At 35.5% G+C, this 18,280-nt stretch overlaps 4 protein-coding genes and 1 long non-coding RNA gene across 7 annotated transcripts; 2 read left to right on the top strand and 3 right to left on the bottom strand.

Annotated features, from left to right (window-relative positions):
- Positions 1-387: 387 nt before the first annotated feature.
- LOC135796433 (PTS-dependent dihydroxyacetone kinase 1, dihydroxyacetone-binding subunit DhaK-like) lies at positions 388-11,514 on the bottom strand. Of its 2 annotated transcripts, XM_065308457.1 has the most exons (3): positions 10,012-11,514; positions 9,677-9,935; positions 388-990 (listed from the first exon to the last, which is right to left on the bottom strand). In XM_065308457.1, exons 1-2 carry the CDS (start codon positions 11,484-11,486, stop codon positions 9,689-9,691), a joined length of 1,722 nt encoding a protein of 573 aa, XP_065164529.1. In that variant the 5' UTR covers positions 11,487-11,514; the 3' UTR covers positions 388-990; positions 9,677-9,688. The 2 variants fall into 2 exon arrangements, with proteins under 2 accessions (XP_065164529.1, XP_065164528.1); XM_065308456.1 differs by lacking the exon at positions 388-990 and having other exon boundaries at positions 9,574-9,935.
- On the top strand, positions 973-9,544 carry LOC135796435 (nuclear receptor subfamily 2 group E member 1-like). 2 transcript variants are annotated; one of them, XM_065308460.1, is made up of 7 exons: positions 973-1,087; positions 3,532-3,663; positions 3,735-3,850; positions 7,427-7,675; positions 7,933-8,340; positions 8,403-8,558; positions 8,639-9,544. In XM_065308460.1, the coding sequence occupies exons 2-7, from the start codon at positions 3,533-3,535 to the stop codon at positions 8,887-8,889; spliced, it is 1,311 nt and encodes a 436-aa protein (XP_065164532.1). In that variant the 5' UTR covers positions 973-1,087; position 3,532; the 3' UTR covers positions 8,890-9,544. The 2 variants fall into 2 exon arrangements, with proteins under 2 accessions (XP_065164532.1, XP_065164533.1); XM_065308461.1 differs by lacking the exon at positions 973-1,087 and adding an exon at positions 3,112-3,139.
- Positions 5,048-6,100, top strand: LOC135796452 (uncharacterized). Its single transcript, XR_010549344.1, has 2 exons — positions 5,048-5,618; positions 5,779-6,100. It is a non-coding gene; the product is annotated as an uncharacterized lncRNA (long non-coding RNA).
- A 111-nt stretch (positions 11,515-11,625) lies between the features above and the next one.
- LOC135796424 (ubiquitin-protein ligase E3C) lies at positions 11,626-15,577 on the bottom strand. The gene is made up of 11 exons (XM_065308439.1): positions 15,426-15,577; positions 15,051-15,367; positions 14,535-14,742; positions 14,144-14,476; positions 13,796-14,087; positions 13,531-13,724; positions 13,141-13,470; positions 12,853-13,086; positions 12,546-12,790; positions 12,276-12,482; positions 11,626-12,224 (listed from the first exon to the last, which is right to left on the bottom strand). The coding sequence occupies exons 1-11, from the start codon at positions 15,427-15,429 to the stop codon at positions 11,670-11,672; spliced, it is 2,919 nt and encodes a 972-aa protein (XP_065164511.1). The 5' UTR covers positions 15,430-15,577; the 3' UTR covers positions 11,626-11,669.
- Positions 15,578-15,662: 85 nt separating this feature from the next.
- Positions 15,663-17,944, bottom strand: DPCoAC (dephosphocoenzyme A carrier). The gene is made up of 6 exons (XM_065308471.1): positions 17,734-17,944; positions 17,475-17,669; positions 16,633-16,812; positions 16,301-16,566; positions 16,067-16,241; positions 15,663-15,993 (listed from the first exon to the last, which is right to left on the bottom strand). The coding sequence occupies exons 2-6, from the start codon at positions 17,618-17,620 to the stop codon at positions 15,855-15,857; spliced, it is 906 nt and encodes a 301-aa protein (XP_065164543.1). The 5' UTR covers positions 17,621-17,669; positions 17,734-17,944; the 3' UTR covers positions 15,663-15,854.
- Between the last annotated feature and the right edge of the window lie 336 nt (positions 17,945-18,280).

The raw sequence follows: 18,280 nt of genomic DNA, 5'->3' as shown, positions 1-18,280 counted from the left end.
CAATTAATACCACACAAATAATTTTATTTTATATATAAAAATATATATTTTGTGTTTCTAATAAAAAAAAGCAAGAAAAAAGATGAAATGCGACTTTTTTCATGAAGTGCATCACACTTTACACGCCTTGAGCGTATTTTAAGTGCGCTGGCATCGTGAACAAGCACTGCCGCCGCCGCCTCCCTTGCTACGAGAACATCTGCGCGTTTTCACACCGCCGGCGCGCAGCAACTGTCTGAAGCGTCTGCTTCAATGCCGCGAAGATGTCAACACTTCACCGCTATTATGTCTGCTCGCTCACTCACCCAGCCGCCCCCTGAAACCTTTTATCGGAAATCAATTAAAAGCAATTCGTGGTCGTGCACAAAACACCACTTACTAGTCCCACGAAGGCGGCAAATGTACAAAACGTGCATACACGCAATCTGTGCCCTAAAAACTCCAAACGAACAAAAATCCTCACATAATTTGTCCTTTTGTGACCTCAATATGTTACTTTCAATGATCACAACAATACAAAATGGCCGCCGGTGAACAATAAACAATCAGCCGTATCTACAAGTAGTTTACATGAACAATTCATGAACAATTCATACCCGAAACATGTTTCCTTCTATTTTTTCATGTATCGTCATCCCAAATGTAATTTATAACTATTTAGCGGTAGTATTGAGCGTGAATAATTGATGCAGCATTGTTTTGCCTTTGTTGCGGCGTGGAGGCGGCGGTGGGAAGCGGCGCGTGCGGTGGCTGGTCGGTGTTCAGCGACAGGTCGAAAGGGTGAGCAAAGGTTGGCGCCGGCGGCCAATCCGTGGCGTGGGTTTCGAGGGCGCAGGGCCAATCGGCAGCACGCGCGATCGGCGCTCTTTAATCCGGCGAGGGCGGAAGGCGGGGCCGGCGCTCAAGGCCTTTCGGGGCGCAAGTCAACGCTATAACCCGAGGGGGTAGTCGAGAAACTCGCCACTTTGATTTGTGACTTTTCAGCGCGCGCTAATCAACATTTTAAGAAATATTTCGGTGAAAAGTTTTGTGTTGTGCAGTGTTTCATCAATGATAAACATTTAAAGTGCAATAAACAATAAAAAAAGTAAGTAAATTTTAAAATTTAATATTATACACCTTTTAAACATCAGGTAAAAAGGTTAAAAGGGTTTTATTCCTTAAAGAATTAAAATTTGTATAAAAAATACTTAGTCATGTGCAAATCATTAGTATATAGGCAACTTATTATTCATGAGATCATTTTTGAAGTTTCTAAAGACACAAATTGATGTACAAAGCTAAAAGTATTAGAAAATGACATTGTGATACCTCTATTGATGGTTTTGATGATCAACCAATATGCAAATGCAAATAAATTATGTAAATTCCATAATAAATTATGCAACCCAACATACATTTGCACTCTAGGTGCTATTATGCTCCTGCACACAATAAAATCAATTTTATTTTTTATATAGTCATCTGATTAATTGATTTGCAAGTCAGAAAACATCTGCTTCTTTATATATTCTATTGAAATGAAAAAATACAAATTAAATACCCTGTAGATCGGTAATAATTTGTAATTAAGTGTAGTGTAGTGTATTATTATCAGTTAATTAATATTTTGGTTGATATCGTCGTGCTTGATTGACCACCACTCATAATTTACGTGCACGTGTCACGCCAGAGTAGAAACAAACCAGAAAACTACCCCGAAACTACCCCTTGTCAAAGTTTTCAATGTTTTAACGTTTGGAGTATAAGTTATTCAGATATTCAGGTCTTCAATTTTTTGTAACATGTGGTTTTGACTTATTTTACAAAAGAAGAAGTTGTCAGGCAACAAACCAAATTGATTTTTGATTTTAGACTTTGGTTAAACTTTTTAGAGGAAAAAAATGTGTGATGATTGATTACTTTCCATTTTTAAGTAAAAAAATGTAAAAAGAAAACAAAAACTTCATTTTTATCAGTTCAATACCGGTATTTCGGTATACCGGTATTTTAATACTGATATCGTACAGTATGGATTTAAAAAAAAATCAAAATTTTGATTGTAATACCAATAATACCGGTATATGAAGCAGGAAATACCGGTATACCGGTATTAATACCGGTATTTCGCACTCCAAAATCAAAATATCGGTATACCGGTATACCTATATTCCAAGTAATATTGTATTTAAAAATACAAAAATTTAAAAAAATACCACTATACCGGTATTTCACACCCCCTTTTACCAGAAATGTAATTATTATAAACTTTACACACGTGTTACACTCAAAGCTGACTTTCCGGGCCACAAGGGGTCAAAATGACTTTTAAATACGATCTGATGCGATACACACGATACGATAATCGAATATGCACCCTTCATATTGGTGGTGCCTAGGGGCTTCATGCGGCCGCGATTGCGGTGCGCTGGGTGCGCAACCCCATGCGACTTTAACACCTGTAACATATTTGCCTCGATAGATAGGTGCATGCGGTGCAAACGCACTGCAATTACGTCTTATTACGATATGTTACGATACGCACGCACTGATTATACCTACAAATTACGCAATATGTTACGATTTTTCTTGCATTACCTGCAGACAACATATTTTGATATAGGTAAGACGCATTTATACCGATACGAGTAGGGTAGATATAATAATTATGCATCAGGGTTCAATATGTCGTAAAATTTGTGTTTTTAAGGTGAAATATGAAATATTTTATAATATTTTTGATATTTTTAAATGTTGGTTATGTTGTGGAGTAGATTAGGCCACCAAACAAACAATTTTTTATCCTTGTAGTATTTTTAAATGATTATATTAAGTAATATTTATTAATACTTAAATAATTACCGAAGAAATAAATTTTTGCGTCGTAACTTTAAAAATAAACAAGTATTAATTAGTAAAATGAATTTTATAGTTTTGTTTACGATTATTTTTGCGAGTAGAGAAGAAAAAAATATAAAAACATTACACGTGTAAGTGTTATTTGTTAAATATTTATTTTAAGAATCATTTATGATGGTTATCTTTGTTTGCTTGCCTCTACTCTAAACCATTAAAAATTGACACATATTGTCCGAAAAAGTCGTGAGAGGGTATAATTGCCGTCATAAATCAAAATCAAGCGGATCCCTATAATTAACAGGTAAAAAAATACAAAGGACAATATGTTACTATGTCACTACAAGCACTACTATAAAATATAGATACCTATGAGTCATTTTCTGCTGTAAAACATTAAATTTTTAGATAAATTAAAGAAAAAACTAAAAATTAAAAATAAAACTCATAGTTTTTAATGCTAACTGAGTAATATAAAAAATATATAATTATTTTGTGGTAAAATTGGAACAATATTGTGTTTTACGCTTCTATTGCCGTGTAATTTATTGTTATTTGAGTGCTACTTGCACAAATTATTAATAAATACTATAATCATTGATTTGAATGCTTCTAACCGAAAAGTTGAACGACATTTAACGAATTTAACTCAATAATTCACTATTTTAACACAATTTTTAAATTTCTGATTTATAGAATGGAGGAGAATCTATCAAACGGAAAAACTGAACTTATGTGCAAAGTATGCGGCGACAAAGCGTCGGGAAAACACTACGGCGTTTCCAGTTGCGACGGATGTCGAGGATTCTTCAAACGAAGCATTCGAAGGTAAAAATCACCACAAAACCACTCAAATTAATAAAAAAACTAATTTCTCTCATCATGTTTATTAAATTTAGAAATTTGGAATACGTCTGTAAAGAAAATGGCCGCTGTATTGTCGACGTCACACGCCGAAATCAATGTCAAGCGTGCAGATTCCGCAAGTGTCTTCAGGTCAACATGAAACGCGATGGTATGTAATGAAATAATAAAATAAACATCAAACTTACAATCACATTCATAATTTACTCGTATCTGCGCGCGACACTTGCTCTCCACAATCAATTAGCGACTGTTTATATTTGGACACAAGAATTTCCTTCCCCTAGCAGCGGAACTCACAGTTTAACTCTCAACACACAACACACAAAAAGACGAAGGGTGTGTTTCGGGGTGTTTAATGACGTGAGAGCCACGCAGGGTGAAGTAAACACTTCAGCGCAATAGTGTATCAAATATCAAACATCACAAAACTGCATGCTCATCTAATAATGCGGCGAAACACTCTGTATATTCGCATGAAGGGTATACAATTGAATAAATATGGCTAGAGGCAAGCGTCGTGTCAATATTATGATGATGGCGATAGAGTGGATGCAAGTGGGTGTCATCCGCATATTGTTTATTCAAGTCGTGCACACGCTGCAGTTGACATGCTTTTTAGTGCTTTGGTGGAATATATTGAGGTTAGAATTGAGGTTTGAGGTTTAGAGAAAGCAGGACTTGATTGTTATGCAACATAGGATACATGTGGGTTGTTATGGTTGCATATATTATGGGAAATTAGTAAATTCACGATGTTTTATGAGAATTTTAACTAAAATTTAGCTTTTTTTTTTGGAGAAAATCAAGCAAAAAACGACTTTTGACAGGTTTTTCACCTTTTTACTACATTTTATCACGGTTAGAATTAAAATTTAGTTCAAAGAAAGAAGTTTCCTCATTGTTATGCAACACAGAATACACGTGTGACTATGTGGTTGCATATATTAAGTAAAACTAAGAAAATAACAGTATTTTAACGGTGTTTTCATAAATTACGGCTAAATTTATGTTTTTCTCATGGAAATCAAAGAAAATACCAATATTTTACAAGTTTTTCACTTTTCTCTAGAGAAAATCAAAGAATATACAAAATTTTGACATGTTTTTCACTTTTTTACAACATTTTATCCCAATTAGAACTAAATTTTTGTTTATTAGAATGTTCCGCAACCCATAATGCATTTTAAGTTATTCCTGGTTGCATACATTATGCGTATCTAATAAATTCACTGTATCTCAACATAATTTTCCTTGTCTCCTCATAAATTCCACTATAAATCGGTACTATTTCTATTTCTCGTATCGCAATCAAGGCCACCCATGAAATAAAAGCCATGAAAGACAAATAAGTCGCCAATTACGTAAGCTGGCGGCGTTTGTTTACTCATTTCTCACTTATTTATTGTTCGCGGCAGTGAAGAAGCCGCGATTCTGCCGGCGCGTCACGTTTACGGCGTTTTGCACGTTTTCTGCGCGATTTATATGATGCTCACGCAATGCGCAGCGGCATTTGATCGCGAACAGTAGTCAAAGTAACTTCTCACAATCAAAACCAATAAAACAAAACAAAAAAACATATAAAATGAATAATAATAAAATAATGTGGTTAATTGTTGTAATATTACTACTCGTGAATATTGCTGAAATTTCCTCACGCGCTGCAACTTCTTCGACGGATTTAACAAATAAAGAACCGACGGAAATGATTGACGGCACGCCGGTTGTGCGTGTACGCCGGCTGAAAAAACCGCGCCGCTTGAATCTGGAGCACGACGAGGGTCGGAAATTCACCGGGGAGTTCGAGAAAACCGTGCCGATTAAAAACATCTTAAAATTGAAAGTTATACCGATCGATGAGTACGAAAAACACGCAAAGACTGTTTAAAAACACAAAAAAAATCATAAAAATTGTAATTGTAAGTAATTCTTATTTTTATTATGTTTTAATAATTATTTTATGCCCAGTTGGGTTTTCTACCTCGATGCCTCTGCTAGATTAATAAATTTGCATGGTAATTAATGATATTTATTGTTTTATGATTTAATTAGTTTTTTTTGTGCTTTTTTCTCTTGCAGATTGAAATGTAAATGATGCGCATGCCTTTTGTTCCATTCGAATAATCATCACCGACTGAATCGTACAGAAAAACACGCGAATCGTGTTGTTTTGCATAGTTTACTATTTTGTAATTAACAGTCCGAGTCCAAGCGAAGATTAAATCTTAATTATTGTTTTTTGTTACGTTTAACACGAAAGGTTTTCGATGCAAGCTGGAAAATTGCACAATTTGACGAGTTTTATTAGCAGCCAGTTTATTTCAATAATATTATTGTATTTTTTGTGTTTTATTATTATTTTTAGTTAAGTTATGTTAATTAAATTATTTGTTTTGTAAAATTTTGAAGTTTTTTTTTTTTATTTATCTTATTTTATTTATCTATTTGTGCATGTTTTTTTGTTGCTTTTGAGAAGAATATGAATGTTTAGCAAAATTACTCATCGTTTCGGTGTTTAACATGAAAAATGTTATTATTATTAATTTGGTTGTTCATGAACTCATCCCATGGTGATGCAAAACGATTAATCGTCTAAGTATGTTATTGAGAGATCCTTGATCATTTTCAAGAACACGTTAAGTCATTATTTACGTTAAGTTAAGTTAACTTAAATTAACTTAAGTTAAGGTAATATATAAAGACGTAAAATGTTTTTATAACTAAATATTCATGGTTATTTCTTGTAATTTCATCAATTTTCTAAGAATTAAAGAATTTTTAGAAAGTTTTTGTTTAGTTTTTACTAAAAAAACTCATAAAATACAGAGAAAAACATTGTTTTCTTTCAAAAATTTCAGTTTTTGTAGTAAATGCTGAATATTCACGTTTTTTCTCGAAAATGTAATGCATCTTTGCAACAAATGATGAAAATTTAACTTTTTCACTAAATTCTCGAAGCTAAAAAGATATTTAATAACTTTAATTACTGCAAAATTCAATATTCTGCCTATAAATAACCTAAATTCGCTATCAAAACAAATAATTCCTTAAAATTTTACCAATTTCGATGATAAAACACAATTTCTTATCAAAAAATGATAAAATAATTTTTTTAAATACCAAAAATAAAAAAAAATAAAAAATTACACAAAAATATTCCTCCATTTCCGAATATTGAAGAATATTTCTTTTATTTCTCTAATAATTATTATCCATGCGCATGTAGCCATTGTACACACTTAACAATTCATAAATTATACCGATTACACCAGTCTTACAATGACTTTTCCACTTTCGGACGTGTATAATACCATGCACGCACGAGTGTGTTTTTCCAACAATCGCTCATTTCCTCGCCGATACGCCGCGCATAACGATTGGTAATAACGATCAGCCCCCCGCGCCGCCGATCACTTATGCACGACTGCGAGCCGCGAGACTGACATAATGACGGCCGCCCTCGCGCGTCGACCCCAGCCGCCGCATGTCAGACCACCAACACACATCGGCGTAATAATAGGAATATAAATATATGCACGTTTCGGTTATTATCGCCCCAAACAAAGCGCGCCAACGAAAAAGCGTCGAGGGGAAAACAGAAGACGCTGAAACAGGCACCTGTTGTTTTCCCACACGTTGAGGAAATTTATAGGAGTATAGGAGAATATCCCAAAGTGGTTTTCTTGTAGACTTTTAGTACCGACATGAATTCGTTTTGTTTTATCAGCTGTTCAACACGAGAGGGCGCCGCGCACCACCGCACAAGCGTCGATGCATCACTATCCGCTGTCGTTCGCACCGCGGCTACGTGGATTGCAGTCGTCGACGTTCTTCACGGGACTGCAAGGACTTCCATTGCATTTACATGCGCCAGCTGCGTCTATACTGGATCCTGCCATGCATAGCAATTATATTCAACAAGGATTATTGTATCCTAATATGTTGCAAGGCACTTTTGCTAAGCCAATGTTTAATAGTAAGTAAATAGTTACTAAGGGTGTGAAATACCGGTATATCGGTATTTTATATTTTTAAATACCGGTATTTTTCAATATTTTCATCAAAAAAATTACAGAAGAATCAAATGGGAGTGTGGAATACCGGTATACCGATATCTAATAATTATTTTTATAAATACCGGTATTACTAGATAAAAAATACCGGTATAGCGAAAAACCGGTATTAAAATTTTAAAAAAACCTGTACTAATAATTTTAAAATATAAATTTCTAGATTCGATATATTCCAAGCCTCTTTTCACATCCCCTTCAGCCCTGAGTCATCAACAAATACTGAAAGAAGATGAAGTTACCAGTAGTGAAGAAGCAAGTACTAAAACAGAGGAACCCATTGAAGTGGTATCACCCGTAGATAATAAACGGTTAGAATTACCGATTATGAATAATGAGCCACCGCAAAGTGTCCGAAGGGTGGAGATGCCACACGTGGGACATGTTCTATTCCCTACTGAAAATATCTACGAATCCGCCGCGAAATTATTGTTTTTGAGTATTAAATGGGCACGGAGTATTCCTTCGTTTTTGCAATTGTCTTACCGCGATCAGTCTGTGCTTCTAGAGGAGAGTTGGAATGAGTTGTTTATTTTAACGGCAGCACAGTGGGCATTACCAATTGATGAAAGTAAGAAATCAGTATTTTTAAGGTAAAATTGTTAATAAAAATATTGTTTTTTGTTGTTTTAGATCTGTTGGTCACTAATGCAATAGCTCCGAGTAATCGCCAAGTAGGTTTGGAAGAAGACGCGAGGAAACTTCGCGATGTTATCAATCGATTAACACTATTAAGAGTAGATCATACGGAACACGCTTGTTTAAAGGCTTTAGTGTTATTCAAAGCAGGTAAGCACAAGTACTTTAGTCACGGCCTTTGCCTTACATAATTCAATAATGAACTTAAACCTCATTGATTTTATGTTTAGAATGTCGTGGATTATGTGAAACAAACCACGTGGAGATGCTCCAGGATCAGACACATGTAATGCTCGCTGAATACTGCACACAACGTCAGGGTACGCACAAAGGTCGTTTTGGTAAACTATTACTTGCTTTACCTGCTGTTCAGAGTGTAACAAAACGTGGACTTGAAGAATTACTTTTCAAACAAACCGTAGGTGATGTTGCAATTGATAGATTGTTAGGAGACTTAGCAAAAGCAACACAACCGACTTAAACTTAAGTCATCTTGATGTGAAATACGCGTAAATCAAAAGTACTGACTGTCAATAAATAGCACAATACCAGATTGTGTTTGATGTACTAGTACTAGAAGATATTATATTATTACTAATAGTATGGATGTTTGTTGTCACACATTAAAAAGAAGATTTATTGGGGAATGGTACCAGAGAGGGATAAAAAGAGAGCTGACCTTGCAAACTGGGACTGGACTGCTGGACGACTCAGACACGACTGAACTCAAATCGCACTAAGTGCGCGCCTTTTATACCTGCGGTTGACCCACAAAAAGTGGTGGGGGAAGAGGAGTTCCGACGCGAGCATCAACGCACCGCTCAGTAACTTCCCCCACCACTTTTTGCGGATACTCCACGCACAGACTCGCCACTGCGCATCACCGGCCTCCCCCACTCCTTCCTTTCACCCCACCACGTTCAACCTCAAGCACCGCAGGTATAAAAGGGCGTCGCGCAAGGACACTCGTGCTCAGTAGTGCCTGAGTCTTCCAGCAGTCCAGTCACAGCTCTCTAGGGTCCTCTCCCCTCCCCTCACTCATTCTACGGTTGTTCATCATAGCTCGGGTCCTCTCTAAATTAAACTCAAACAAAGTCCGCGGCAATTCTATACAATATACCTAATCTCACTCATCGCATACTCAGCAATATCCATTAATTCATAATGGCGGCTTTGTATATTGTATTTGTAACAATTGTAAATTCATCCATAAATGTATAGACAAAAAAATAAAATGCCTGTATTTATAAAACCCTCAATTTATTTACCTTTTATACTCCTTAATACTGGCATCTAAACTTGACACCTTCATAAACAGCGCGCAGCCATATACCAACCGCATGCGCACCGGGATCAGGATAATGTTTAATCGTTGTTCTCATCGCAGCCATTTCCGCCTCGGCGACACCATTCTCAAACGCCTGCAAGATAGGCACCCTATCTAACGAAATTTGTTCCTGTATAGTAGCAGAACACGCAATCAACGGTGCCAACATATTATAAGCAGGATCTTCATTCTGTGTATAACTATATTCAACAAAAACAAAAAACAAAAATAATAAATAAATAAACATTATTTATTAATATTTTGTTAATAACTCACCTTTTAAGAGCTATATGAGAATTCTGCAGGCATTCTAACCATAAATTTTCATCAATTGCATCGTCACAATCACAATTCCCGAAAGTATTCGCACAAGACTCAAACATAATCGAATAAATCGCGCCCAAAGACCCATTGACAGTGTCACAGATCTTCGACAACATTTTAAAGAACGCAAACATATTCGTTGTATTAATACCACTCTCTTTCAAACCTTTGAGTATTGTATTCGCGACAAACTCTAACTTCATACCCACATCACCAGCGCCCTCTTCAGAATCCATGATATCTAATTGTTTTCGACAAGATATCAACGCGTCACATGCAAATTGCACTACAAGTAACAAAATGTTACTTTCACGCTCACTCAATGAAGGACCTTTTGGTATTATCCGCGGAAAACTCAACACTTTTATTCTTGGTTGTATATTCGTTTGGATACTTGTTTCTATTCCGAAGTTACGCATTTGCCAAGATGGCGCTTCGGTCGGATAATCCAAGTATTCTAGAAGTTCCTCACTGCTTTTTATAACAGTCACTGTAAATCCCTGTAAATCCACAGCTGTCATAAATGTCCCAACGTAGATTCTCTGCACGTTTATGTTCATAGCAATAAACTTCTTTAAAAATTCAGATATAAAAATGTTTTCCTCTAATGTGGAGCAACACATATTGTTTATCATCACGACTATTTCACTCCCGGGATCTAGCAGAACGTTTCTAGATAATTCTTTAAACATTTCTTCAACTACGTAATTGGCGGATAGACATTTTAACTTTTGTTTCGGTTTGGATCGTAAATCACCGCCTAAAGTCGCGTTTACTTCCGTACACAAACATTTCTGCTCCAAAACGAGTGAACAAGGTTTCAATACCAATAAAACTGTACTCATCTGTTTCTGTAGTTCGGTGATGTATTCTAGAACTTCTTCTAAACACGCTGCGAAGCCGTCCGCCATTGCTCCGGCGACTTTTATCGTGATTATTGTCCCGGTGAGACCCTGACTCTGGTCACTCTTCTGCGGCATCAGTGGTTCACTGCAATCGTCGGTGGTTAACAAACATTTCACTTTTATACCTTCCGTTAGGGCTTTTTCTACAGCTAGGCCGAAGTTTAGCGCACAGCATGATGAGTTCTGTATGATTAGTAACACTCCCCAGTCGTTTTTGTAAGCCAGTTCTTTGATCACGTTGAGTATCTCGTATGTAGTGGGGGATCGGAAGATGTCACCTTGTACGGCTGCGCTAAGCATGCCCCTTCCTACGTAACCGGAGTACATCGGCTCATGGCCGCTGGGTCCACCGGATAATATCCGGAAGGTGTCCATTGCGGCGTAGTCCTTGCGCACGACAGTGTTACCAATCTCGAGGATGTTTATATGTGGATAGAGTAGAACTAAGCCTTGGAGGGAGTCTTGAGGTGCACTGCTGGTGTCATTGAAGAGACGAGTGCTGCGTTGATGGAATTCAGCCATGACGAATGAAAAACGTTACAAATTCAAATAGTCAATCATTTTAAGGTTAGAATTGTCATTGAAAACCAGCTGTATAACGGTGTCATACTTACAACGCATGCGCATCTAATGTCACACTTGTATAAAGTAGGCAACCCACTTTACAGAAGTAAATTTTATTCCACAAAACAATAAATATACAATTTAAGACAATTCAAACCCTGCTTGTTGTTCAATGGCAGAGAGTAACTTCCGCGTCAACGTCTCCTCATCATTTATCACCGGTAATTTCAATAGATTAAGACATGTACTAGCCGTAGGCATGCGATCTTCACTGCCTGACGACTGAATACCAAACGAAGGATTCAACTCTTTGAATCCCAACAATGGCGGCCGCGAACAACTCGTCACAAACTTCAGCAGCATCTTTTTTTGTACATCGGTGAATGTTTTCACCACATTCCAGAACATAACAATCGTTGGATGTTCGGTGTTATACTCACCACCATACACCGTGTGTGTTTTCATGTCTTCAATGTCAATTTCTTGCGTATCGCCGGAAATCATGACTTGCAATTCATTATGATTGAATAATTTCAACCATAATAAAGGTACGACTGAATTGAGACCTTCACGAAACGCGCCGCATTGTTCTTTCAATTGAGAATTAAGTTTAAGATCAGCTAGGAGACGAATATATTCAAGACGGTTGAAATCCGTCACTGGAATGTTGCTACCGTTCGGTTTTAATTCATAAACCTAGAAAATCAATGAAAATAACAACCATTTAGCATTTTTAAGGTTACTTACTCTTGTCTCGCCTAAATCATTATGAACTAGAGTGAAATCCAAGCCCAATTCTTGTACATCTCCCTTAAAATCACGTAAATACAATAAATTGCGATACAGGACCGGATCTAACGACTCCAAGTAGTGTGCGCTTGCGCGATCCACGAGAAGTTTCGCAAGGAAAAACTCCGCAAGAGGTAAATCGACTAGAATATTTTCATACAACGCCTAAAAATGTATGAATAAGTTATAAACATTACAAAAATGATTGAAAAATCAATAAAAACTTACTTTTCCCACTAATCTTCCAATAAAATAATAGTGTTCGATGTAATTGTCAAATAATAAATGCACCTGTGGGTTTGGATACAGTGTGTTGTCACCAGTAAGCAAAAAGAAGCCTCGGTTTGGATCAAACGCAGTTTTGAGCACTTCATTGATAAATTCTTTGAAAATTCCACCACCATCAATGCCAGCCTCCTCCAGACCGACATTATTAATGAATTGTATACGTAATTTATGTCTCAGATCATCATCTATACATAAAACATTAAAAATTATCATCATGTAAGTGTTTTGTGTTTAAATGATTGCCTACCATTACGTTGGCTAAGTTTATCAAATGCGTCTTCATATAAATAAGCTCTGCGCACTGTGATTGGTAAATCGCTGGTGAATTCACTGCGCAAGCGCGCTTCCACATTACCGAAACCAAAGTAACACAATTGGCGTAAAATCATCACGCGTTGGTTAAATTCAAGCAGGAATGGAAGTTCTTGTAGTATTGCAAGTGAACGTTGTTCGATTGTGGATAAAGGCGGAAGATTTTCACCTTTAAGTATAAATTTTTATAGAAAATATATTAAAATACTAAATATTGACTTACTGTCGTCATCATTTGGTACAACGCCATAAAACGGCCGCAAAGTCTTCATTAAATAATTCTTTTTTGCTAAATCGGGCGAGACGTGAACTTTACGCTTCGTCCAGAAGTTTTTCTCGCAAAACTTCTTGCGGATATCCAACATGTGGAGTTTTTTCACCGCACGCAGCGCACTGTAATAAAAGTGCAGCGTTTCGTGTGTGATTACTACACTGTTGGGTGTGCGACACATTGGATACGCTACATCAATCAAACTAATGGCGACTTGTTTCAGCATTTCGGAGATTTCAGCTAATTCTTCATTGCTGAAGGTTTCACTTGTATCTTTTGCACCTAAATTAATGTTTTTCATCATAAAAATGTCAAAAATACACAAAAAATTCGTAATTTTACCTGAATCTGTTAATTTTTCAGTATAAAACGTGAATAAATCACAGAATACAGAAACAGGAATCTGTGACTCTTTCCATTTGTTAGCTGTGCTCATATTTGTTGTCCCGCTGTCAAAAATATTCTTCTCGTTGCGTTTTATTGATAGCCATAATTCACGCAAGAAAATGGCTTCCTGTGCTAACAAATATACCAACCTAATAAAATAAAAACATAATTAATTAATATTTACATGAAAATTTTTGACATTTCACATTGAAAAACTTACATAAATTTCCTAATTGAATCCTTATAAATAAGCAAAAGATTATGACACAGTCTAGTCATGTATCCCATCAGTTCCCCATCATCAGTATTCCACACACAGAAGTTAATCAACCCGCAAACACGTTCAGACTTATTAAAAAGTGCTAAATACTCGGAAATCGCGAAACACCCTGTTGTTACATCCATACACTCATCATCGCTGTCATCATCTCTGGAATTCATATAATCTGCGTCTTGTAATTGGTATAAATTCAGCGTTAATTGTGATAATAGTTGAATATTTTCTTTACATACTAAAATTAATCATAAATTATTAATAATTTTAAATTTATAAACAAATTAAACTTACTATGATCTGTTTTCTCCAATGATAACATACAATAAAGTATATTATTCATATATGCATCATATGTTGATGTCTGTGCAGAAATATATTTAACAAAATGTTGATAAGGAAATGTTCCGCTTGTACTCAAGTAAGGAATGAGAATATTCTTGATTTTGAGTGTTACGTTCTGTGACATAAAGTATTGGACAAACTCTGATGTCATTGAAGTAATCATTGCTTCATTATTGCTCGGTGGGATAAAAATGAATGGTTGCTCGATTAGTTTCAGTAGTGATTGTAATAATTCAGGAATTGTTGTTTTTTCAAAGAGAATACTTAGTGTTTTGTAATAACCTAAAATATGTAATTTATATAAATTTATATATAAAATTTGTTGTAATTTTAGAAATACCTGTTGTTGATATTAAATAATGTTGAATCTCTGGTGAATTTGAGAAATTATTCAACATTTCAGCCCCGAGCAGCAGTTTCTCTTCATGGGACATTAAAACTAGGCATTTACCAAGTAATCTTTTAATTAACCACATGAATTTGACATCAGTGGACATTCTCGATAGAATTATTTCTTTGAGTGGAATCAATGACATACAAATGTTTTCCTGGAAATTTTTACTCAGTATTTACGTTCATTTAAGTTAAAAGTAATATATAAAAGCGTAAAATGTGTTTAGAAATGAATATTTATGAATATTTCACATAATTTCATCTATTTTCTATGAATTTTGCTGTTTTTAGAAAGTTTTTGTTTAGTTTCAATCAAAAAATCGATAAAATACAAAGAAAAAGATAATTTTCTTTCATAAATTTCAATTCTTGCACTAAATTTCTTAATTTTTTGAGAAATAATTAAGCAAATTTCATTTTTTCTCCTAAATTCTCTAAAGAAAACAAAAATCTTTCCACTTACCATTCTAACAATATCTGCATTTGGATGATAGAAAAATAACAGCCTGGCTAACTGTGAATCAATAGTTTTCTCCTCATTATCCTGATCAAACAACTTCCTTTGCTCCTCCTTGGCATGTTTTCGTGTAAGATAACTCCTTGCATATGACTGAATAGTCTGTGCACTTTTAACTCTCAACCTCTCAGACTGCCGCTTAAGACGTTCTTCATGTGCACGCTGAATAAGCGCTTCTCTTGTTTGTTTCTTACTGGACCCAGAAAGATTCTGCTCGGGTCTACGCCGCAGATTACCTTCAAAACTATAGGACATTTTGAAGGCTACAAGAAAAAACATTAAATTATCACTTATCTATCGATTAACATGAATAAATCTTACCCATTTTACTGCTGTGGAATTATAACCGCTTAATTTGCTCAAAATCTCCACTGTTATCAATTAATTACAAACATGAAACTGCGAATATTCTCGCAAAGGAATTAATCGTGAGTCCTGCGAACTGTGGAAATAATTGTCATTGTCATGTTTCCTTTGTATGACAGCTGACAGATAAAAGTCATATAGTTATGATTATCACCGCTAGGTTTACAATATTTTACATACACAGCAGGAATGTACTGTTTAAACATGTAATAAATATGTATAAAATTTACTTATAACAACAATCCAACAATATAATCTGTATTGACTCTTTAAAATATGCCTAATCATCATAGAAAATAGTATTTTATACACGTTTCTGGCTGTTCCAGCATTAATATCATAAAATATCTCTCGCTACATACTAATTCAAGCACTTGTGGCACCTCAGGAGCTGTGTCCAATTATGTAAACACGCAGGAATTCTTTGATTGAATCATAGGTCGCGAAACTTATGCCTACTGCGATGGGACCTTTTATCCAATTCATCGATAGACCTTTGTAAAAACCTCTTAATCCTTCATTTCTATGAATAAAAAATTAAAAAACACAAAAAACATGTAAAAACACATTTAAATAATAAAAATTTAAGTGTTTACCTGTGAATATAATCAAGAGTACCTAAAATAGTCTTGTATCTAAAGCAAACGTCAGTTTGCATGCGCCTTCTTACAATATCCAGTGGATAACTGCTTGTTTGGCCGCAGATTCCTGCAGCTGCACCAAACATCAACGATGCAAACGCTCCTGGCTTATTTGTATCGTGAATGTTTTCTATTACAACAAAAACACAAATAATTTCCATGTTTAAACAAGAAAACATCAGTAATTACCTTTATACAATCGTTTAAGAGTATCATAAGTATAAAACGAAACACCAGCGTACGGAATAACGCCGATGATGGTAGGAACATATCCGCGATAGAAAGTAATCAAGCCTTCATTACGGTAGATCTTCACGAATACCTGCTGCAGACTGGCGTATTCATCTTTGGGTGTGACCGCCATGCGAGCACGAGCTAAATCTAGGGGATAAGTCAACGATTGTGAGGTGATTCCGGCTAGGGAACCAGCTAGAAGTTGTTTGGCAGGTGAATTCCTAAAATTGGCACAATATTTATACAAAATTTATGAATTTATGCATAAAAATTAGGTGATTAATTACATTGTGTAGTCTATTTTGAGTACTCTCTTCCATTGTTCGTGTGCGGTGAATTGTATAGCTGCATATGGGACAATTCTCGCCATTGTGGCACTGTTGCCTCTCCAGAGGGCAATGAAGCCTTCTTTTTGAAAGGTCTGCACTAGGAACCTCCATGCTTTCTTTGTTGTGTAAACTTCTGAACTAGAATATGAAAATTTTGATGTTTATTGTAATAGTTTGAATGAAAAAAGGAGAAAAAGAGTCTTTTTGAGTGTTTTTTTACCACAATGTACCCTCTGTATAAAAATCTCAAGAAATTAAAGGTTTTTTTCATGTTTTTAAAGCGATTTTTCATCAAAGAACAAAATATAACAAAATATTTGCATTTTACGTGGACAGGCAACTGTTTAATCATTTTAAGCTGGTTATATACTCAATTATGATAGTAAAAATGCCAGTAAATATTTCCTGAAGTCTAAATATGAATTCCCCGTCGCTCAGTTGTATTCACTTGTGTTATGTTTAAATGATTTTGTAGTAACGCAACGTGCACCCCAACAAATTAGCTGAAAAATCGTGCTTAAGTTATAAAATTTGCATTGCAATTTGTGTGTATGTTGGGTTGCATAACCACAACAACATTTCAAGTATTACCATCGATGTCATGTCTTTAAAAAAATATTCTAGCTCATAATTGCTTGAAATTAAAATATTTCTCATCATTACACAGAAAAATTAATATAAACCAACTAAATAGTACAAATTTCATCATTATACAGAGTCTACACTGTAATTCATTAATATCCAAATAATTAGTATGTAAATATATTGTTAATAATGAATGTTGATAATACTTACGTTACCTGATTTGAAAATTAATCTTGGTGCGATCCAGCGGCGCAATCGACGACTTCGCCAGCGCGCCAGCAATGGCGCCCGAACACAAACTCGTCAGAACCATCTCATAGTTGGACGCCTTCCTCAAGGAAGCAGTGTTCTCAGCGCCCATTATCACACTGCACCTCCACCAGTATCACCTCATTATTGTCGACTGAACACTGCAAGCAACACAAAACAATCAACAAATCAACAATTAAACTATCAAATTCTAAATTCCTATACAATTACTGATTAGCACACGTTTAACTCGTAATGTTTAATGTTTAATATTTAATATTCCACAGAAAGTATTGGAAACCAATCTGATCGCCGATTAGAGCGCACAAGTCCAAAGGACACCGAGCAATGGATTCGCACGAGCTGCCGGGCAAAATATCAACACAACACGCTGGTGTTTGGTAGCAGATACGAGATAACATTCCGCTTATCACTAATGTGTGTAATGCGTAATCTAATATTTTCTAATAAAACTCACAAAAACCGTATTTCACAAATGTTACAATTAATAAACTTAAGTTACAAGTTTCTTAACACTTCACTGACGTAGAAATTCACAATGTGTACACGAGTAATTATAGTTTCAATTATGTCTACCTGTTGCGATAGCAGTGAATGTGATGATGTCGCGTTCAACTACAAACAAACATGACAAAAAGTTGTTGTTTGCATGCGCGGTGCTCGAATTTACATTTCTCGTCAAGCCTGTTTGTGAATATTACTCCGGCACGTTTTCACTTACTCAAACAAAGCATTTTTTATGAAAATCAAG

This window comes from Atheta coriaria, unplaced genomic scaffold (genome assembly GCF_025399875.1).
Source record: "Atheta coriaria isolate IRGN ID8LTWV9N9 unplaced genomic scaffold, Caltech_Dcor_3.1 hic_scaffold_7_pilon, whole genome shotgun sequence".
Lineage (NCBI taxonomy): Eukaryota > Metazoa > Arthropoda > Insecta > Coleoptera > Staphylinidae > Dalotia > Dalotia coriaria.
This window is presented reverse-complemented; position numbering and strand designations above follow the sequence as displayed.

Coding starts and splice junctions, on each gene's coding strand:
- LOC135796435 (XM_065308460.1), top strand. CDS start 3,533: ATGGAGGAGAATCTATCAAACGGAAAAACTGAACTTATGTGCAAAGTA. Junction 3,664..3,734: donor TTCAAACGAAGCATTCGAAG/GTAAAAATCACC, acceptor TATTAAATTTAG/AAATTTGGAATACGTCTGTA. Junction 8,559..8,638: donor TTTAGTGTTATTCAAAGCAG/GTAAGCACAAGT, acceptor TTTTATGTTTAG/AATGTCGTGGATTATGTGAA.
- LOC135796433 (XM_065308457.1), bottom strand. CDS start 11,486: ATGGCTGAATTCCATCAACGCAGCACTCGTCTCTTCAATGACACCAGC. Junction 9,936..10,011: donor TCTCATATAGCTCTTAAAAG/GTGAGTTATTAA, acceptor TGTTGAATATAG/TTATACACAGAATGAAGATC.
- LOC135796424 (XM_065308439.1), bottom strand. Junction 13,087..13,140: donor TGTACCAAATGATGACGACA/GTAAGTCAATAT, acceptor TTATACTTAAAG/GTGAAAATCTTCCGCCTTTA. Junction 12,791..12,852: donor TAAACTTAGCCAACGTAATG/GTAGGCAATCAT, acceptor TTTTATGTATAG/ATGATGATCTGAGACATAAA.
- DPCoAC (XM_065308471.1), bottom strand. CDS start 17,620: ATGGGCGCTGAGAACACTGCTTCCTTGAGGAAGGCGTCCAACTATGAG. Junction 16,242..16,300: donor TCTTAAACGATTGTATAAAG/GTAATTACTGAT, acceptor TTGTTGTAATAG/AAAACATTCACGATACAAAT. Junction 15,994..16,066: donor ACTCTTGATTATATTCACAG/GTAAACACTTAA, acceptor TTTTATTCATAG/AAATGAAGGATTAAGAGGTT.